This window comes from Branchiostoma belcheri, unplaced genomic scaffold (assembly GCF_001625305.1).
Source record: "Branchiostoma belcheri isolate BF01 breed outbred unplaced genomic scaffold, Haploidv18h27 scaffold27, whole genome shotgun sequence".
NCBI lineage: Eukaryota > Metazoa > Chordata > Leptocardii > Amphioxiformes > Branchiostomatidae > Branchiostoma > Branchiostoma belcheri.
Genome location: NW_017803876.1, coordinates 2,398,375 through 2,418,141, shown reverse-complemented (window position 1 = coordinate 2,418,141; position 19,767 = coordinate 2,398,375). Strand labels below are relative to the sequence as shown.

The 19,767-nt window shown below is 41.2% G+C and overlaps 3 protein-coding genes across 3 annotated transcripts in view; 2 read left to right on the top strand and 1 right to left on the bottom strand.

The window, feature by feature from the left end:
• The window catches only part of LOC109472159 (ubiquitin carboxyl-terminal hydrolase 34-like), a 33,787-nt gene extending 30,230 nt beyond the window's left edge, over positions 1-3,557 (top strand). Inside the window, 5 exon segments of the mRNA XM_019771733.1 lie at positions 204-283; positions 654-791; positions 1,220-1,363; positions 1,828-2,089; positions 2,311-3,557. Of these exon segments, the coding sequence (XP_019627292.1) occupies positions 204-283; positions 654-791; positions 1,220-1,363; positions 1,828-2,089; positions 2,311-2,675 (989 nt within the window). The 3' untranslated portion in view covers positions 2,676-3,557.
• A 178-nt stretch (positions 3,558-3,735) lies between these two features.
• LOC109472190 (activator of 90 kDa heat shock protein ATPase homolog 1-like) lies at positions 3,736-9,321 on the bottom strand. Its single transcript, XM_019771786.1, has 10 exons — positions 9,098-9,321; positions 8,316-8,395; positions 7,152-7,262; positions 6,789-6,874; positions 6,488-6,608; positions 6,248-6,330; positions 5,988-6,131; positions 5,563-5,664; positions 5,252-5,303; positions 3,736-4,808 (listed from the first exon to the last, which is right to left on the bottom strand). The coding sequence occupies exons 1-10, from the start codon at positions 9,175-9,177 to the stop codon at positions 4,630-4,632; spliced, it is 1,038 nt and encodes a 345-aa protein (XP_019627345.1). The 5' UTR covers positions 9,178-9,321; the 3' UTR covers positions 3,736-4,629.
• A 13-nt stretch (positions 9,322-9,334) lies between these two features.
• On the top strand, positions 9,335-19,133 carry LOC109472179 (spermatogenesis-defective protein 39 homolog). Its single transcript, XM_019771772.1, has 21 exons — positions 9,335-9,382; positions 9,778-9,815; positions 11,592-11,664; positions 12,077-12,236; positions 12,454-12,564; positions 12,819-12,887; positions 13,066-13,154; positions 14,132-14,200; positions 14,350-14,442; positions 14,559-14,592; positions 14,915-15,017; positions 15,164-15,191; positions 15,378-15,451; positions 16,293-16,380; positions 16,583-16,717; positions 16,890-16,931; positions 17,126-17,215; positions 17,507-17,593; positions 17,765-17,854; positions 18,162-18,266; positions 18,582-19,133. Exons 1-21 carry the CDS (start codon positions 9,368-9,370, stop codon positions 18,600-18,602), a joined length of 1,614 nt encoding a protein of 537 aa, XP_019627331.1. The 5' UTR covers positions 9,335-9,367; the 3' UTR covers positions 18,603-19,133.
• The last annotated feature ends 634 nt before the right edge of the window (positions 19,134-19,767 follow it).

Genomic DNA, 19,767 nt, shown 5'->3' with positions numbered 1-19,767 from the left:
TTTTCTGCTCAGCCAGTTGTGTTTCTGTGTTGTAAATGTGCATGTACCTGCGTCAGACAAAGTGTATCTCTAAGATATGCTAAAGAAAATGGATAGATGGTTCACTTTGATTGAGAAATTTGTTGTATTGACATTAATTTTAGCAACCCTAGATGTATGTTTGCCATGGAGGAGTGCTGTACTGATGTCCACTTGACTTGCAGGTGCTTTGGTGGCCTATGAAGGAGTCCCTCTCCACTACACCTTCTTCCCTCAGTTATGGCTGGACATTTATAACTCACAGGTAATTTACCATTGGTCCTAAATCTTTAGCAGGCCTTGGCATTTATAAAACAATGGATTATATGGGAATAAAGACTGTGTGAGACTTGTCCATGTAGCATTGTTTATATTAAGTTTGACCTGTACTGCATGAATCTGTACATCTTTACTGGCACTCACTACATGTATCTTCACAGAATTTAAGATACCAGGGCAAGCCTCAGGCTATTCATGTAAGATTGCAGATACAGGATGTGATATGTTTCATCAGTATATGGAATAATGGTAGCATTGTGTCATTGTTATTCTTTGTATGGTTTCAATAAAATGTTTTTGATCTAAAGAAAATTTTTTTTGTACATGATACATTATCTTACTGATGGAATCCACAGCACATAGACAAGACGTACATCAAGAGGCTGATGTCGTCCCCGGCGTTTGCAGACTACGTGGACGCCATCCTGATGGAGGAGCGGGTCTGTCTGAACAACAACACCATCTTCTCCTTCTTCGCCATCTTCTTCCCAAGGGTTAGTCTGTGTTTCCTTGGCGTTCTGCAGACAACTACTAGCTATAGTTCTTTGCCAAAAATACAAATGTACAAGCAATAGAGGGGGGTCGGGAAGCTCAAGAGTGATTGCCTGATACTTGCTACTTTTATATCTGATAAGAAAATCCATTGGTACTGAAGTAGTCTTCCTAGACTTGTCAAAAACACATGCTGCTTAGTTGTCTGGGATGACTCTTCATTAGACCATCCGTCTGTACAATAGTCAATTGCAGTGTATTTGTCCAATTTGTGTACTTGTATGTATTGTACTTGCCCTGTGTTTCATTGATCAGATATAAGGTCAAAGCAATTCAGAAGTACTACATGTACATGTGATTGATATGAATAGAGATTGAAAGACTGGCACACAGGGTTAAACAACAACCTTCTCTCTCTCTCTGTCTGTAGATTCACTCAGAAGGCGTGTGCAGTCAGCAGGTAGTGAGACAGTCCCTCCTGGATAACGTGGTGACGGCTATCGTAGCAGAGAAGACCAGTATTGACACTGCCACACCAGAGGAGCTGCTCAAAACCTCGCGCAGTCTCAACGGGGTAAGACTCATTGATCACCAGTAACCAATGCATGGCAGACTGTTAATACTGGTAGCTTTCCAGTGTTCTTTCTATGGTACTGTGCTTAGTCCAGTGCTTAGCCACCTTGCTTCCTGGACCAAGATGTTGGGAGTTGTTAATCACCAAACATGCACGCTATTGGAAAGGGTTGCAATATTAAGTAAAGGATGTTAAACCTTGGTCATTGCGTTTATCGAAAAGAGCTAGGGAAATTTCCCCAGCACAATGAACCTGTAAATGCTGTTACAGTACATAATGTCTGTCTTTTCCGTCATGACCAGTGGAAGAGCAGCTCTTCAGTGAGCTGAACTGTTTGAGGTCACTTTCACTTTTGTACATACATTAAGATTTACATTTTCATTTGGTCCTGTCTGTATGTACATTTATGTTTAAGCCTGAAATCAACACGTAAAAAAACATACCAATCGTTTGTGACCCTGCAGGACCTGCGTGAGCTGTCCCTGCTGCTGGGAGTCCTGGGTCAGACCCCCCTCAGCCCCATGCTGCTGCCCAGTCTGCAGCACATCCTGGCGACAGGCAAGCGCTACCAGCAGCTCCGAGACGGCGTGGCAGGGGAGGGCAAGGGGGAGGAGGACAAGGACAAGGAGGGCCAAGAAAAGGACAAGGAAGAGAAGCTGTCAGCTTCTAAGAAGGCGACTAGTAAAGATGAAGTGAAGGAAACCGCTCAAGACTCAAGCACTGAGGGTAAGAAGGGACTGATATTGTACAAAACTTTTGAATGCTTACATTGTAGGTCTTCTATGCTGTCACTCTGACTAATATTTGAATCTGAAGCTGTGCAAAAAGTGATATCCTGTCAGCAGGTATTGTTGTGCATCAAGTCTCTGAATTATCCCTAATGGTAGCCTGTTTTTTGAGGAAATGTACAAGTCTAGTAATTATTTTACCATTATGCATTCTTTCAGGTGAGAGTGATGAAACACCTGTCAAGAAAATGAGGATGAGTACAAAATCAGAGGACAGCAAGCAGCCAAAACCGAGCAAGGAACCGACCAAAGCAGCGACCAAGCGTGCGCACTCGCCGCAGCCCTCCACTTCCACCGCCGCGGACCAGACGTCACCGCAGCTCAGCAGCGCGACCTCCGAGTCGGGAAGCGACTCCGACGTCTCCCCCAAAGCCAAGCCCGTCGGGCAGCGGTCGGGCCAGAGAACAGGTCCAGGGAAAGCTCAGGACGCGGTGGACCTGATGGTGAAGCTGATCGAGACCAACCTGCCACTCGTCGCCGCAAACACAGAACCGACCACGCCAACAGTCAGCAACGACAAGTGATTACAAGATAGACACCAGACGTGGTTCTTTTACGCTGTAATAAAGATTTCCGTAAAAGGGACATTCATTCAAGCGTGCACAAAAATGTTGTCCACATCAGAGGTTTACTCTGCTTTTCAGTTGTATACTGGCACCTGTATTGTATTCCTTGAAGTGTAGCACATTCAATTTTGAAGAATTAGTAAGACAGAACTTCCAGGGACTGTGTATATCAATGGCAATATTTGTTTTGCAGAGTATTGTCTCCTTTGTATGAAGTGTAGTTCCACAGACAGCAGAGTTTACATTCCTCAAAGACAAGTTTTCTTATTGAGTTCCTTTTGTTGGACATTAATTAGTGTACGGAAATAATAATTTAATAGAACTACTTTTTAAAGAACAGAGATATTATCGTAAATTCTTTTCTCTGGGTAGGCTGTAAGAAGACAGTCACTAATGGTCAGTACAGGGTTGACCAGGAGAAACGTGTTATTTTGTACAGACTACAGACGTGTTACTTTGTCCAAAGGGAGCCAGTGTAAGTTCTCAGACAAATTCTCCTAACTAAGCAGGTTTGCCTCTCCCGTGCTGAGTCATGTATGGATCTGGAATGGTACATATCCCACTTGGCTGAGGGGAGTGGCAAGTGGATGATGATAACTTAAAATAGGGATTCTTTTGAGTCTGCAGCACCACCGCAGCAGACTCACACCAATGTTGCAATGATGGGGAGGGGGGTGCACAGAACCTACTGTTGATACCTTCCCTTGTGTTGTAAGTATTGAAGAAAGGAACCTTTATTTCAAGAGCCATATCCTTTGTGTATCTTTTTCAGTTTAGTCGATTGGATATTGCAAGTTAATTTGTTGCATTTTAATAAATGATTGATTCAGATATTCCCTAGCACTTTGTTGGAATCATTTTTTTTCACAAATGCCACAGTGGAGAAACCGTTTAATCAAAGATATAAATGCTCGGAATTAGCATTGAGATATAATGAAACATACTGCTCACCAAAAATGTGTTCCTTACAATTTTAACCTACTATTGAAACTATCCTACGAAGAGAAAGCATGCGAAATAAAAATTAAAAATTTTATTGTTGAAAACTCAAATTAAAAACATTGTGTGTCTTGGGAAAATCATGGCATTGACACAATTAAAGAACCTAGACATAAAATCAAAGACATAAGAAATAACATTATCCTAGTTAACATACAGACATTGCTATGGTTTGGGCTGTAAAATACTAAGGACTGGTGAATGGACTGTACCATGCACTTCAACAAATGACCACAGTAGAGATATATCTACCAGTGTTGTACATGTGATCAAATCTTATGAGTATACAATTTGAAAATACGAAGTAACCAACCAATTCAAATGGGAGATGAAAACTGCTAATAAATAAATAGATTCCAGCTACTCCTTTCTATCAAACAGGAATGCAAGCTGGATATTTTCAGACACAATGAGCCTGTACATGCTGTCACTTTTACTTGCTTTTAGCTACAGATATTCCTCAATGACCACAGGTGCATATTGTGATTTAGACTGAAAGCCAACTGTTCTTGTTACCATTGAGAAGAACATAAGAGATCACTTGCATTACTTGAAAAATCTTGAGCTTGCATGCACATGTGGAAGTCATTGAGAATACACTAGCATCAAAAGCTTCCTAAACTCTCCTAATCACTAGTCTAAAGAGATGTGGGGCACACTAACAATCCTACTGGCAAGCATTCTTACAGAAGACATGGGCACACCACAGAGGAGTGTCTTCTTATTCAATATCAATACCTGATGGGATATCATTCCTGTATGTTGAGATATTCCTGCTAAACTTCACAATGCCAGAGTTGTTTGGTCACAGCTAATGAATATGATGGAGTGAAGTTGTTCTTTCCACAGTCACTGACTACAGTTTGAAGGCAGACTTTCACACTACTCCTACTTCCAATTGCAAATTCGGACGTCAAAGGCTTCCCACCCTGGCCCCAAACCCGAACGTGTCCTTGATGGGGACCCAGTAGTACTGTCTCCAGCCAGCCTTCGTTCTGTCGAAGTCGCTGTCCGGGATTCCAGTCTGGGTCAGCCTCATCACGGTGTGGTCATGCTTGTCTATCAGCTGCACGGTCACCACAGAGTAGTGTGCTGGGGAAATACAAGCAACATTTCAGTAAGAGATATGGGCAGAAACAACTTCATTGTACAGTGTATATGACTATAACATCTGTAAGATGTCAGCTGTGCTTCAAGCAGCAGTGTTTTGTTCACTGATGGCAAAAAGATTGTTCAAATGTTGGCTGTCAACAAGCATGCATGTGTGACCCTTGGGTAAGGTCTTCATTCCTCACTACCCTAGTCTATTATGTGTTATTATACAGGGTTTGTCAAACTGGGGACAGTAGCCTTAAACTATAGTGGTAGTTTCATCTCTCTGCCACATGATGCTACTGAAACTTGAGCAACACCCATCCATGTGAGCTACATGGCTGAAGTCAAAGTGCAAAAGAAGGTGTCAATGAACTTGTAATTAATAATTTGTCATATCTTAGAGATGTAAGAGACAAATACATGTACAGAGCTTTTCTCACCTGGTGGCCATGACTTGAACCTCCACCTCATCACAATTTTGTTAGGGAAGGACTGCAGGGACAGACAATGCACATTGGAAATGATGTTCATGCGACACTAACGCTGTGAATGACAAATTTCAAATACACCAAAAATAAAGTAAAAAGAAAGCAAATTTTCTCTGCTTCAGATCACTTTTATGTTACTAAAAAGTATTAGTATTTGTAAAAGACTGACAAAATGCATCACAATAATTAATTGCCTTTCATATCTAGCCAAGTAAGCTTATAATATGAGTACATCAGAATGTCATGGCTTATGTGTGCCTTACCAGCTCATCAAAGATCCCCTCCACCATGCCGTTGAAGAGTACAAAAGGGCCGCCTTTTTCTGTCTCCATCTCTGCAGGACTGTGTGTCCAGGCCTGCACTCTCTGGGAAACAACATAGCAATGGTTGACATTTTGATATTCTATTAACTTAATTGTGAGTAGGAAATTCTCACTAACTAAAGTGCCTCTAAAATGCAGCCCAGACACACAGTCAGTCGCAATGATCATCTTACAAATGCATGATTCTTACAAAGTGGTACCCGTTATTGTTACGTGATTGTTACGATAAGATTTCTAATGATACACCCAGCATGTGTTTTGATATAAAGGAACAGCACAGATACAGTTGACCAAAATCAACTTTTCAAACATATTGTGCTGAGTTTAGGTGTGGATCAGAAGTCTAGTAAGTAATGAGGATTTACCACCACGTCTGTCAGGGTGGTGTAGAGCTCGTCAGGTGGGCAGAGGAAGTCCTCCTGGTACTTGTACGTGAGTGTGTTGATCTTCACACCTATGTTTTGCTCCTTTGGTGCTGCTTTACTGACAACTGGCAGTGCGCTCATATCCTACATACAGACAAGATATCAGTGAGCATTTGGGGCATCAGCATTTAACAAAATTGATGCTGACTCAAATTTTATGCTTTAAGAATTGGCAAATTCCAGATGGAGGAACAACTTACCTTTTTGACCACCGGCTTCTTTTCTGTTGCTGTTGGAGATTTTTTCTGATCTTTGGAGGGAAGAATTAAGTTCTGGGAAAATTCTGAAAAGAAAAAGACGTTTCCCTCATAAACAAAGCACCTCAAGCATGAGTTAGATATTCTGTTAACTAATGCCAATACAAGAGGGCATCGGGACTTTACATGTGCATCTACAAGAGAGCAACAACTGATACAGTAAATTGACAGAAAGAAAGCTACCTGTTTTTAAATCTTTAATGTACTGGCCGAGCCTTTCTCTGATGATGTCTGAACCCTTTTTCCTGACGACTTCCTTGACTTTGTGGGCCTCGTCTGAATTAGACTTCACAGAAACATTTACCTGGACAGAGGGAAAAGTAAGTGTGAGCTAAACAGTCTCAACTAACAACATACCAGTATGTCCTACTTGGCAAACATAACTGACTGCAGATCTAAGGATAAGGCATTCAAATGCCTTACAGTAATTTACAGATTTAATCTATCTTGAAGATTAACTAAAGACAACAAGGAGGATACTCACATCTATGTCCTCAATATCATTCTCTTCACTCAGGTTGGGTATTTCTGCCTTGCCAGTAAAACTTGTTTTACTCTCCTCAAGGCCGCCTGTAAAAAGGTGTTGGGTAGAAGCTGTTTTACTCAGGACTCTGGACTATGATTTACTAAGGAAATTACAGTAAGCTTTCATTGAGATGTTAGAGAGAGCTACAACAAAAGTCAATTGCTGGTACCATAGGCTTTCAAAACTTAACTACTTCTATTCCTTTCAGTCACATTGCCAATCTAGGCCATTTTATGCTTTGATCACAGAAAGGAGAGATGACCTATGTGAAAGGAAAAAAAATAGCAAAACAAAACAGACATATCTATAACATCAGCATACCTTTCCATTCCAGTTCTAATTCCCACTCATAAAAGTAGATTAACTTCTTTTTTCTGTTGTTGATTGTGGCCTCGCCCTCAATCTTGGAGATGTCCTTTATCTGACACTTCACTGTGACGAGGACAAGATAGGGCACATGTTAACTTCACAGTCAGTTCAGGCTGAAAAGCAAATTGTTTTTTGTTTGCACAACTGGTAAACAGCCTTTGGGCGTAACACACCAGTTTTGTAGAGTGGTTATAAGCTGTGTAAACCAGACTGTAACTACAAACAGTACTAGTAGTATAAGGTTTGAACCACTTACATCGGAAAGGAGCCCTTCTCTTCAAGGCTCTCCTCAAACATGGGACCTCCAGCTTTTCGTCCCATCCAAGAGGATGTTTCAATTCATTACTGTGATTACCACTGTTACTACTAGTGTTAGTGATATGTATGTGTGTATGTGTACTATTCCTTTAGATTTCTTCTTGAATTCTAGCCGTGGCGACTCTTGATTCGGGCTTACATTGCATTACCCTCAGCAAGAGTCGTGGAAAGATCCATTGGCAGAACTGCACATTTCCCGTTGGCTGCACGATGCTCCGTTTTTGACCCGGTTTTTTGCTGTCCCGAGCTTCCCTACAATATAACTCCACAATTGGCCGGGTTGCCGATGTTTAGATCAGCCTAAATATTCCACAGCGCGACAGAAAAGTAGTAAAATAGCTAGTCGGCACTAGCTGGCGGCCATATTGGAATGTCCGCTACCGCCGTCGGGAACGCTCGGTAGCGTCACGATTACCGAAGCGCGACCGAAAGCTCTCCGATTATAACCGGAAAGGCTACCGAGCGTTCCCGACGGCGGTAGCGGACATTCCCGACTATATCCAAGATGGCCGTCAGCTTGTGCCGACTAGCTATTTTACTACTTTTCTGTCGCGCTGTGGAATATTTAGGCTGATCTAAACATCGGCAACCCGGCCAATTGTGGAGTTATATTGTAGGGAAGCTCGGGACAGCAAAAAACCGGGTCAAAAACGGAGCATCGTGCAGCCAACGGGAAATGTGCAATTCTGCCAATGGATCTTTCCACGACTCTTGCTGAGGGTAATGCAATGTAAGCCCGAATCAAGAGTCGCCACGGCTACTTGAATTCTAGGTTGATTCAACTTGAAAAACGCCCACCTCCATCTTCTTCTATCTTCAGCCCAACCAACAGCTCCTCTAATTTCTTCTTGGACCAGGGGGTGGCATTTTTCTCTGTCCTGAAGGAAAAGCAGTCAAACTCAAAATCAACCATTACGAGAGACATATACCTTCTTTTTGGTTTATTGTACAACATGACAAAATACTAGTAATTTGATGTTTTGGACAGCACTCTGTCATCATTCTCCATGGTGATAGCAACATCAATGATCCAATGAATTTAATGATGTAGCTCCTATGGAAATTGGACTGGACCAAACATAATTGTCCCTCGGGTTTCAGCTTAATTTGTAGATACTTTTATTGTTATAGCTCCTGCTGATTTCATTACCATGTAGGCCAGCTATATTTTTTCCTATTCCCCTATTACTAAAAAGAGAGAGTTTGTGGTTTATATGCCCCGGAATCGAGTCTGTTGTCCTGTTTCCTTCCATAACAAGACAACGTGATCCGATCTCATGACGCAACATATCTGACATGTGGGTCATGGGGGGGGCTGTGTTCGGACGTTTTTGTCAGGATTTTTCAAACGAAATCACAACAGGTCTAGTGTATTCGATCTCTAACAATGAGTCAATTCAAGGACACGTATTACGTTTTTTTGATCAACAAAATGCCGAAGATTTTTGTGGCGATCCCATCGCCATGTAAGACGTGGAAAGACAGCTGGTATCGTGACATGCCGCGGCATGGCGCTCGTACGGAAAATATGGGCACAACCTCCTGACAACAGGCCAAAACATCCGCACAATGTAACTCACCAGTGCCAGTTATTCACGTTCGTGGCGTCCGCTCTCTCTTCCACGATCCAACGGGGGTCTCCCTCTCCCCACTTGGCCATCTTTCGGGCTGATTCCTCGCCTGAGACGGGAAGTTTCTCGGAGCTCCACTCCTTGATTTGTGAATGGTAAATATTCGCCGGTAAGGAAAGTTCCCGAAAGGATACGGAAGTGACATCACGAGTAACCGGAAGTACGGTCAGAGGTCACACACAGTACCCAGCATGCACCGCGGGTTACAGAGAGGTCAGAATGGCCGGAAGTAAGGTGTGTGTGTGTCTGTTTTCTTCGGAATATTTTTAGTTTCTGGCCAACATTTCATATTTTCAGGGCTCACATATGACTTGCAGAAATCATCCACGTAAAGCAGTGGTCGAACTAGAGCGTAAGACGCTCCAAGAAACAAATTAAAACACGGAAGTAATTTCCAGGTCTGTCTTTGGTCCACCTGTTATGAATTTAGAACTTTTACAAGGGGGCGGTGCTGGATGCCAATGAAGATTGAGTTTCAGACAAAATGACATCAAATTTCGCTATAGTTTTATATCATATTACAGATATGTTTAGCTGGCAACTTTTTGGCACAAAGTTTATGTAAGGTAATACCTTGATACCTTGTAATGACAGAGACTTCTATTTTCTTTCTCCATCCACTGATGCAGGATCAAGCCAGAATGGCAGCTCAAGCCTTCACTGCAGCGTAAGTGTAACTATACATATGACACCACTCACGCCATGTTGGGTTTCAGTGTAATTTGTCTTTGAAACACGCCAACATGCTGTTACGATATTTACACTTGCCAACGTGCAACATGGCCCCTGGATAGTCAAATTATGATTATCTTGACATCAATAAAAGCCTATGTATTGGAAGTTTAACTTAGGCTCTCTTTTCCTAAACAAACACATGCCATCCATATCTAATAACAGTAGTAGTGCAATACCTTTTGTACTTGATATTCAGTTTGATATCTCAACAGATATGTAATTAGCTCTGATGTTTTTTATGTAGGCTCCTGCAGTCAGTATTGACCATAGTAAAATCCTAATAAACAGTCCTACAGCTTCGGATATGGTGGAACAGTCCTATGTGAGAATGACAGTCTCTGCCGCATTGGGCACATTTTAATCTGATGTACAATAATACCGTGGCCGACAAGGACACACCTGCGTCGTCTGCGCGCACACCTGCGTCGCCTGCGCGCACACCTGCGTCGACTGCGCGTATACCTGCGTCATCTCTGCAAAGAGCTTCCTCGTCTGCGCACGAATACCTGCGTCGTGTCTGCCAAGAGCTTTCTCACGCCTGCACAGAAAGAGCTTCCTCGTCTGCGCACGAATACCTGCGTCGTGCCTGCCAAGAGCTTCCTCACGCCTGCACAGAAAGAGATTCCTCGGCGACCTCGCTGCGCGCAACGAAAGCTCGCTGCACGGAAGAATACGTGTCACCCCTGCCTTGTTGAAGAATGGACGGTCCCCTATTACAGGTCAAGGGTCACACCACCTAAAACAATTTTATTCCCGTCTTTTTCTGGGATTTTGTTGTGTCTGTCCCGTAATAAAATCACTTTTATTTTTATTCAACGTGTTTAAAATCATTTATTGCAATAGTGACGTGTTAACTAAACTAAAGTAATCATGAACAATTCTATTATACTGCAATTGATAAATAGTGCAAGGGAGTAAAGATGCAAGGGCAAAGACCGGTACCTCTATAGGAATGGTACACCCAATATAGTGTTCCCTATCAACCTATTGCCACCCCAACAATCCAACATGCACTGGGGAATCGTGCCTGCTAACACATTTCCCCCCTCAAGTAGCCTCAGAATGTCCCATTTCAACCCGAGTCAAATTCTCAAAGGCTTTGCGTTGGTCACTCCGCTCCCTCGCCATTAAACTGATTCTGCTCCCTCATGATTTTAAACACGTTGATAGGGTATTTTTTTATGAATGAATAAAAATAAAAGTGATTTTATTACGTACGGGACAGACACAACAAAACCCCAGAAAAAGACGGGAATCAAATTGTTTTAGGTGGTGTGACCCTTGACCTATAATAGGGGACCGTTCATTCTTCAACAAGGCAGGGGTGACACGTATTCTTCCGTGCAGCGAGCTTTCGTTGCGCGCAGCGAGGTCGCCGAGGAATCTCTTTCTGTGCAGGCGTGAGGAAGCTCTTGGCAGGCACGACGCAGGTATTCGTGCGCAGACGAGGAAGCTCTTTCTGTGCAGGCGTGAGGAAGCTCTTGGCAGACACGACGCAGGTATTCGTGCGCAGACGGGGAAGCTCTTTGCAGAGATGACGCAGGTATACGCGCAGGCGACGCAGGTGTGCACGCAGACGACGCAGGTGTGTCCTTGTCGGCCACGGTACAATAGTGTTAAGTCTATAGGCAACAGTGTCTTTTTTCCTCTAACCTCAGTTTTAAGTCAGATGTTTATTATGTATCTTATCTATTGTGTATGCTTGCAGGGATGATGAGGAGTACTGGGAAGAGTCTTCAGTTACCTCATCCAAGAAGAATCTGTTTGACGATGAGGAGGAGGTAAAGTATTGTAGACTTTAACCAATGTACTGATTATCTTAACAATTATTCTGTACAGGGCTGTGGTGGCTGTTGTATCAGATATTCTACCTTTCCCGATGCAAGTAATCCTTATCATGGGCATAAGAATGGAAAATCGTAGGATTACAGCATTCATTACATGACATTTGAGTTCTTGTTGCAATGCTCTTGTATAACTGTTACTAACAACAGGAAAAAAATGGTAGCAGACTTAGAATGAGATAGTGTAAAGCAGTGTTAACCACTGAGCTGGGCAACCCTGGCTAAAATGATTGAAATGAAAACAAAAATTAATGGCCACTTTCTATTATATTGCGTAGACAAATATATTCCTATAGAGAAACTGCTAAGAGTTTATGACAATCTTCCTCATGTCTTTAATTTCTCCCAGGGCTTCACTGTGCTGGGAGTGAGTGAGAACAAGGCAGCTCGTCTGTCCAGCGCTCTCCGCTCCACCGCCCCAGACCTGTTTGCCGATGATGACAACGATGACATCACCTGGGAAACCTCCAGCAACATCAGCAACAGCAGCAGTCATGGCAGCATCACGTGTAAGGACAAGGGCACTGTTTTTTATTTGTTTGCTTGTTTGTGTGTTTGTTTGAGCATGAAGGAACTTGATGTTCTATGTGCCACTTGGCATAAAAGGGGCCAAATTCCTTTAGGATTGCATGAGAATAGTGCAATCCTAAAGGAACTACATGTATAGTACAAGTACATGTAGTTCAATTGCTAAAATAACATAAATATCTCTCTGTCACCCAACAGCTGCAGAGTACCGGTCTGCCCGGTACACCCCACCCACCAACAGGAGCGGATCTCTGTCAACAAGCAGCAGCAGGAGTACTGCAGCTACAGTCACGTTAGGTGGTTCACAAGGTGGGTAACAGGACATGTTGTAGTTAGTAGTGAATCTTTTAGTTAAAACCTTGGTTTTGATGTTGGTTTTTGCTTGTGTATTCAGCATTGTTATGGTGTATCAGTGCAGAAGTAGGTGTATGTCATCATAAATTATCTATAAGTTCTGAAAATATTATACCATAGTTATCACCTGACAGCCATTGAACAAGCTATACCAGTGGTTTTTAAATTGAAGACAACAAAAGTAACCTTGCCTATCCTTTTGTTTTTAGATAATTCTCTCAGTGTGCAGTTTTCCAAACCAAAAATAACCAGAAGTGAACCCATGTCTCTGGAAGATGGTAAGTTTTTCTTTTCATACATCTATAATATCAGTATGTTTAGTTGTAGATGAAAGATATTCAGCTCCGTGATCTTATGGTACATGCATATTCATTTTAACATTGATTGTCAAGGAATGTAAAGATAATTGCTTATTACAATAAAAGAATTCACATATTCCGCAATCCCATCCCACAGCGATCATAGATGTGCCGGCAAAGCAGGTCACGGCCACAGAAGTCTCCAAACTGGAAACAGAGATTCAGTTTCTCAGAAGACAAGTTCAGGTGCGTCACTGTTGTTCTTACAGCAATGATTACAACAACCAATAATCTGTGCCACATCAGGGAGTAGTCTGAGTGGGAGGAATTCTAGATATCTGAAACTGCTGTATTATTACCTTCGCCAAGAAGGTTATGTTTTCAGGGGCGTTCGTGTGTCTGTGTGTGTGTGTGTGTGTGTGTGTGTGTGAGCACGATAACTCAAGAAGGCTAAGGTGGATTGTCTTGATATTTGGTAGGTGGGTAGGTCTTCATGACACGTAGAACTGATTAGATTTTGGACGCCCTGGCGGCTTGTTATGGTACTGCAGCTGAACTTCCGGTTTTGATATCTCATGATCTGGACATGGTAGGTTCACTAAATTGCGATGGTAGGTAGCTCTTTGACTGGGGAAGAAATGACATGAGTTTGGACCCCCTAGCGGCTTGTTCTGGAACTGCAGAAGCATTCGTTGAAAAATATTTGAAGGAGGATAACTCAAGAACCGATTGAGGGATCATCATGATTTTTGGTATGTGGGTACCTTAAAGAATGATTGACATATTAAAATTATAGTTATGCAAATCAGCAGCTGATTAGCATAATTAATGAGAATGAGGAAAATGCTACAAATCTGCTACCTTCCATGATATGATTATTCAAACGTGTGACATGTGTAATTGTGAAGTAGAAGAACATTGGCAGATAGTGTTTATGCAAATGAATGCCTAATTTTCATAATTAATGCGAATTGTCAACATTCGTCAAGACCAAAGGGTAACATCATTTGGCGAAGGTATGAGATCGCGGAACTCTAGTTATCTTATAGATTCATGCAGTAAAAATTGGCATTAGCATATAGATGTGTTCAATATAGTACTTGTGTTTTTATCATAAAACACAATGACAATGTGCTGTTTGTCAGAAACAAAACAAAACAAAACATTTATTATGTGATTCTATGATTCAGACTTTTTATGTTTCCCCTTTGTCCTTGTGCCAGCTAGGAGAAAGGGCAAGGTGGACATCACTGCCTGTGAAGGAAACTATCAAAAGAATAATTCTAGGACAGGTAGGTTGACTTTGTGTACAATTTGTTTCTTGTGTCTCTATGATAGATCTTAATCTGTATATCTTGAGAACTAATATAATGTCTGTAGGTAGAACTTACTCAGTATGTACCATTGCCTTGACTGACATGTAGTACATATTTGTTCTCAGCCATATTCCTTGGAAGCTTACAAGTCCCTAGAAGACAAACTTGCCCTGCTGGATGCTGCTATTAAGATGCATGATGGAGATGCTATCACCATTGTAAGTACTCACTGTCTGTTGTAACACCTGTTGTCATGATGTTTGGTGATGTATGTAGAATGCAACATTTTTTTTGACACCCTGTAAAAGCCAGTGCATTCTCCCTCCCTCTGCAGGCCGTCCTGTTCCTGAAGAAAACTGTTAGAAAAAGTGAGTATCAGTCACAACTCTTGTGAGTATGATTCCCACTTACTTACTTAGACCTACTGCCCGTCCTTGGGATAGTCCATGGTGTCTCCACCTGGTGCAGTCCTGGGCGTTTCTACCAGCTGCTCCCATGTGTGTACAGATGCCCTCACGTCTGCCTCATGGTCCCTCCTCCACATGTTCCTCAGTCTCCCCGCTTCAGCTTCCCTGTAGGAATGTAGCTCCTGTTCCCACACTAGGATGATTTTACATCTTTTATAATGTAACTCTTAGGCTTGTGTTCCTTTTTATAAACTACAACGTTGTCCTACTCTTTGCCTTCCAGACATTTTCCAGCAGGAGCTGATTAAGAGACCTGTCGCCATCAACCACCTCATCCACTTCCTGTGGTGCCACTATGACCTGGATGACCTGGAGGAGATTTACAGGTCTGTCTCTAACATGTTACCACGATTACATAAATCAGGCTTTGATAGAGTGGACCTATACATGATTTTTGAAAGCTACATGTACAACATCTGCTCATTTTTTAAAGATTTCCTGTCAAACTAATCTTTCTTGTTTCTCTTTTCAGAATATTAGGAAGAATGGAAGATGTTTTTGTAAGTAATAATAATCATTCACATGTATTATGAAACAGTATTGAGTTGCAATAACTTCTACCAACACTGAACTTCCAAGATGATACCAGTACTCATTTATTAAAATGCTTTTAAAACAGCATTTTTATATAGCTTTTGACTGCAGTGATTGGAAACAGTTTGCCTTAATGGTCTTGATCTGTGCAGGTGCTGAAGTACAAGCAGGCCCTCGCCCCCTCCAAGGCAGCTGGCAGGGCACAGAGTATAGCAGCAGTTGTCAGGTGGGTTGTAAGGCCACACTACATTGATTTCTTGGTTCTCAGATTTTTTTTAGATAAAATATGAAGTGACAGGGCAAAAATCTAGGCATATTGTGATAGCCCCAAAAGCTACGATAGGAGCCATGGAGTCAACATACCAGACTGGTGTATAATTCAAACAATGCATTTTGAAGTTTTAACCAAATCACTGCATTGACAGAAGGAAAAACTGTCGCCAAAATATGAGCATCCTGTAGTTGAGTCCGAACCTGAATATTTTTTTTGCATTTTGCAAATCAGAAAAAAAATGGAGCAGGTAAATTCAAGAAACAATTTATTGAATTGGTGCAGCCTAAACATGAAAAGCATCATTCTCATATGCTAACGACTGCCCTGATCCCATAAGCTGCTAATGGAAAACCTTTGGCATTAACTAGATGAACAACCAAAGAGCACAAAGTGCCATGACCTTTTCTTGGGAGATCCATCTATGTAAGATGTAGATTGTAGGATTAACGTTTGTATTCCTAAAGATTTATAGCATCTGTTTTACATGATTTTTAACCTTGGGAAAGTAGTAAAACTACTTACCAGTAATCTAGAATAAATCACGCAACTGGATTAATCAAGCAATGGGATAAATTCTTACAGCTGCTTGTTTTATTTTTTATCAGATAATGTTCTATGTGGATCTCTAACCTTCATCGACATAGTAGAAGCACTACCTGTATATATGTTAACTGAGTATGCCCCACACAAAGTTTGACAGGGTTGAATGATATTTATGGTGCATGCACAGGCATATGTCAAATAAGTTGCAAATGTCTACTGATGACAGTGTGATTTTTCTTTTGTTTTTCAGATCCTTCCAACATGACTCTTCTTTAGCCCCAGACTCCACTCTTCTCCTGGACCAGTGTACTCTTCTACAGAGGCAAATACAGATTGAGGTACACATTCCTCCAAGTATTTGGGAAATTGTGTTATGCTGATGTTAGCTCAAGTACTTCTCAAATCTCACATAAACGTAGATGGTTGAGAATAAGCATCAATAGTGATTAAAATCTTAATCCGTCTGTGTCTTTGTAAAACATTGGACTGAGAAGGAGAAGATGACCACATATTTTTGATGATATTTTCTTCATTATTCAGGAAGAAGACAAGAAAATAGCGGCCAGTGGAAAGCATCCAGTCTTCAGAGAACATCCTCCCAAGGCCCACCTTCCCCTCACCCCCCTGACTACCACCCTGTACTACTGCAGCTTCTACCATTATAATGAGTCAGATGTAAGTGTCAGAGTCATCATGCACTTTTACCAACAAGTAGGATCTGGCTTTAAAAGAGTAGTAACTGTTGTTATCTACATGGTTAGGTTTGTGACATTCATGACTTCAATAAATAGCTGTGTGGTTGTTTGTTAAGTTCTCTAGTTGACTTATTTTGTTGTTACTCATTCAGTCATCCTTGTCAAGCCCCCTGTCTATCAAGAGAGACTTCCAGGTTAGTCATCTTTTTTAGTCATTAGAAATAACTATCTAACTGTGTCTGCTCTCTACCAGCATAGAAAAGATTGCTGTTTTGCCAACATCACTCCATTTTGCAGGCTGTTTAATTTTTGTGTCTGTCATACTCAGATCAAGAATGTTAAACATATTAACATGAAATACTTTTGTTTATGATTGAACCCTGTTCAGATTTCAGACAAACAGTACACATGGAGTACCCTGAATGCCCTGGCCAAACTTCACAGGTGGAAGGAGATTGAAGCCCTCCTAACTTCAAAGGTAAGTGTTCAATTGCAAGTAATCTCTAAGCAGATACCTGAGTAGGAAATGGTAAATGTTTTCTGACTGGCCAGTCTTGTCTGACAGTCACAACACTAACGCTTGAGGTGAAGGACTGTCCAAAAACCTGGCTGGTCGGTAAATGTCACAATCTTAGAGATTAAATGCAAGCATTGTTCTTGTATACATTTATTTATGTGCGCTTGTGTGGCAAAGAAATTATAACAGTTGTGGTACCTGTTTCACATTCTGTTGCAAAGAAAGTTGACACATCTGTTTCCTTTGTTTCAGAACTGGTTTGGTGGCACTAAGATGAAGGCCTGTATAGGTTTTGAGAAGGTTGTGGACATCTTGAGTAAACAGAAGGCACCTGTAGATGTAAGTTATTTATCAATACACATATTCTGCATGGTTCCTCCATATTTTGACCTATATGCACAGCAACGTCTATTCATAAGGCACATTACATTATATAAAGTGATGATATTATTAGAACATTGGAGCATACCATAGATTCATTCATATCTTTTCCTCTGAACCTCATCACAGATCCTGAGCAAGTATCTGCCCTACATTGAGGACCCAAATGAGAGGCTGGCCCTGGCAGCAAAACTCAAGTGCCATAGAACTGTAGTAGATGTGAGTTTCTTTCAGCTACTTGACTATTATTGCGTGCTGTGAGAAACGTTTGAATGAATGTACTACATTATGATCCTCCAAAGTCATACAGCTTCATCATTCCCTAGTCTTATACCCTTCTAGTGCTTCTCTGTCCTCCAATGTCAGAATGATAATGTATGAGTTCTATAACTGTACATGTAGTTGTAGTGCAAATGTATAACCATAATTTATATAATTCATAATTTGTATAACTGTATAATTTTTCCAAAAATTGCATAAAGCTATTGATGATTTAGTAATCATTGAATTACTCTTGGTCAATCAGACCCTGATTCAGCTGAAGGATCGTACGGCGTTAGAGGACTACAGACTAAAGACTCCAGACTACAGTCTTGAGAGGCAGTATGTCATTACTGCATTGAACAACTCGGTGAGCCTCCAGTCTTGATTGCTATGTGTGTCCCGTCTTCTCTGCAGTATAATGTTATGCACTGAACCTTTACTGTGGCATGGTGTGGTGTGGTGTGGCATGGTGTGGCATTGTGTGGTTTGGTGTGGTGTGGTGTGGTGTGGTTTGGTTTGCTTTTGTGTGGTGTGGTGTGGTGTAGTGTAGTGTAATACTTTTGGTTTCAACAACACAACACACTGTAGCACAATTGAAACTTGTGTTCCACTATGACATGCCTTCATTAAAAATGATGCTAGATCACTGATCTTGTTTTTCGTTCTTCTGTTTTATTTGCAGCAAATCAAGTGGAAGAACTGACAACGAAAGCAAAGATCACAAAACTCATTAGCTTTGTGCAAGGTGAAACAGAAAACAGAGATGAACCATCCCTGAGGTCTAATTACAGAGGTCAATGATGAGACCAGGTTATATATATACATGTATATCTATCTTGTAAAGTGGCACCCTGTCTGTCCCTAAAGTGTTTTGTGCAATCTTAATTGGTTCCTTTGAAGACTCCCTCATGTCTGATTAGTGAGGAGGATTATTTTTTGAGACCAGACATTTTTGCATACTGGCCAGTAACACCATGGGATCCAATGTATACGAAAGAGCTGCACGAACACGGACATAAGTTATATATAACTGGCCTTATTTTCAGCTGCGTATCTGATGTGATTTTTATATACTCTTATCATTGATGTTCAGGATATATTATGCATTATATTAAGTTTAGAAAGTGTTGCATGATATGTCCTGTGATTGATGTAAACAATATTTTTATATCTGTAGTTTAACCGAAGACAATTCCTTGTACATTTAATACAGGAATAAAAGGAACTGACATTCTCACTGACTTAAAGAGCAGGTTTTATTGAATAGCATGAGGGTGCACTGTTAAGTAGATATCAGGACCAGGTATAGGAGAGTAGATAAAGCTTGCAGTTTTCCCTACATTTGACCTTTGCAGATGGTCCATCCATTCTTCACAAGCATGTTGGTAGAACGTGCTGCATCTGCACGAAACCTTGATTTTTCATGGTTTTCATTGGATGTTTGATCAACGTTGCATCACAATTTTGCCTGCTGCAGGTGATCTAAGAGTTACGACACAACATTTGAAAACTATAGTCAGAATGTCATCCTACTCAAATACAACTTTAAACGAGACATTATGCCAAAGTGCTATGCACTACCAGGTATCTCAAAAAGGTCTAGAAAATATTAAGTTGTTGATTTGACAATGTCCAATTGATATTTAACAAATGCTCTGGAACCTAATAAAACACTCGTAAAACAAACGTAGCCCCCATTTAATTAGTAACGGCCTCATAAAAAAAGTGCATGAATGAGGTACACAAAACAGCACAACAGGATATGTCCATCACAGCCTCATACCTGGAACAAATTGCACAAAGTCTTTGAAGTCTTTCAACGCAGTCTGCCCATAACAAGCATTTCTCTCCTTTTGTAAAACATACCA

Coding starts and splice junctions, on each gene's coding strand:
- LOC109472179 (XM_019771772.1), top strand. Junction 12,565..12,818: donor CACGTTAGGTGGTTCACAAG/GTGGGTAACAGG, acceptor TTTTGTTTTTAG/ATAATTCTCTCAGTGTGCAG. Junction 15,018..15,163: donor GACCTGGAGGAGATTTACAG/GTCTGTCTCTAA, acceptor TTCTCTTTTCAG/AATATTAGGAAGAATGGAAG.
- LOC109472190 (XM_019771786.1), bottom strand. CDS start 9,177: ATGGCCAAGTGGGGAGAGGGAGACCCCCGTTGGATCGTGGAAGAGAGA. Junction 6,609..6,788: donor ATGATATTGAGGACATAGAT/GTGAGTATCCTC, acceptor CCCTCTGTCCAG/GTAAATGTTTCTGTGAAGTC. Junction 4,809..5,251: donor GTTCAAGTCATGGCCACCAG/GTGAGAAAAGCT, acceptor GTATTTCCCCAG/CACACTACTCTGTGGTGACC.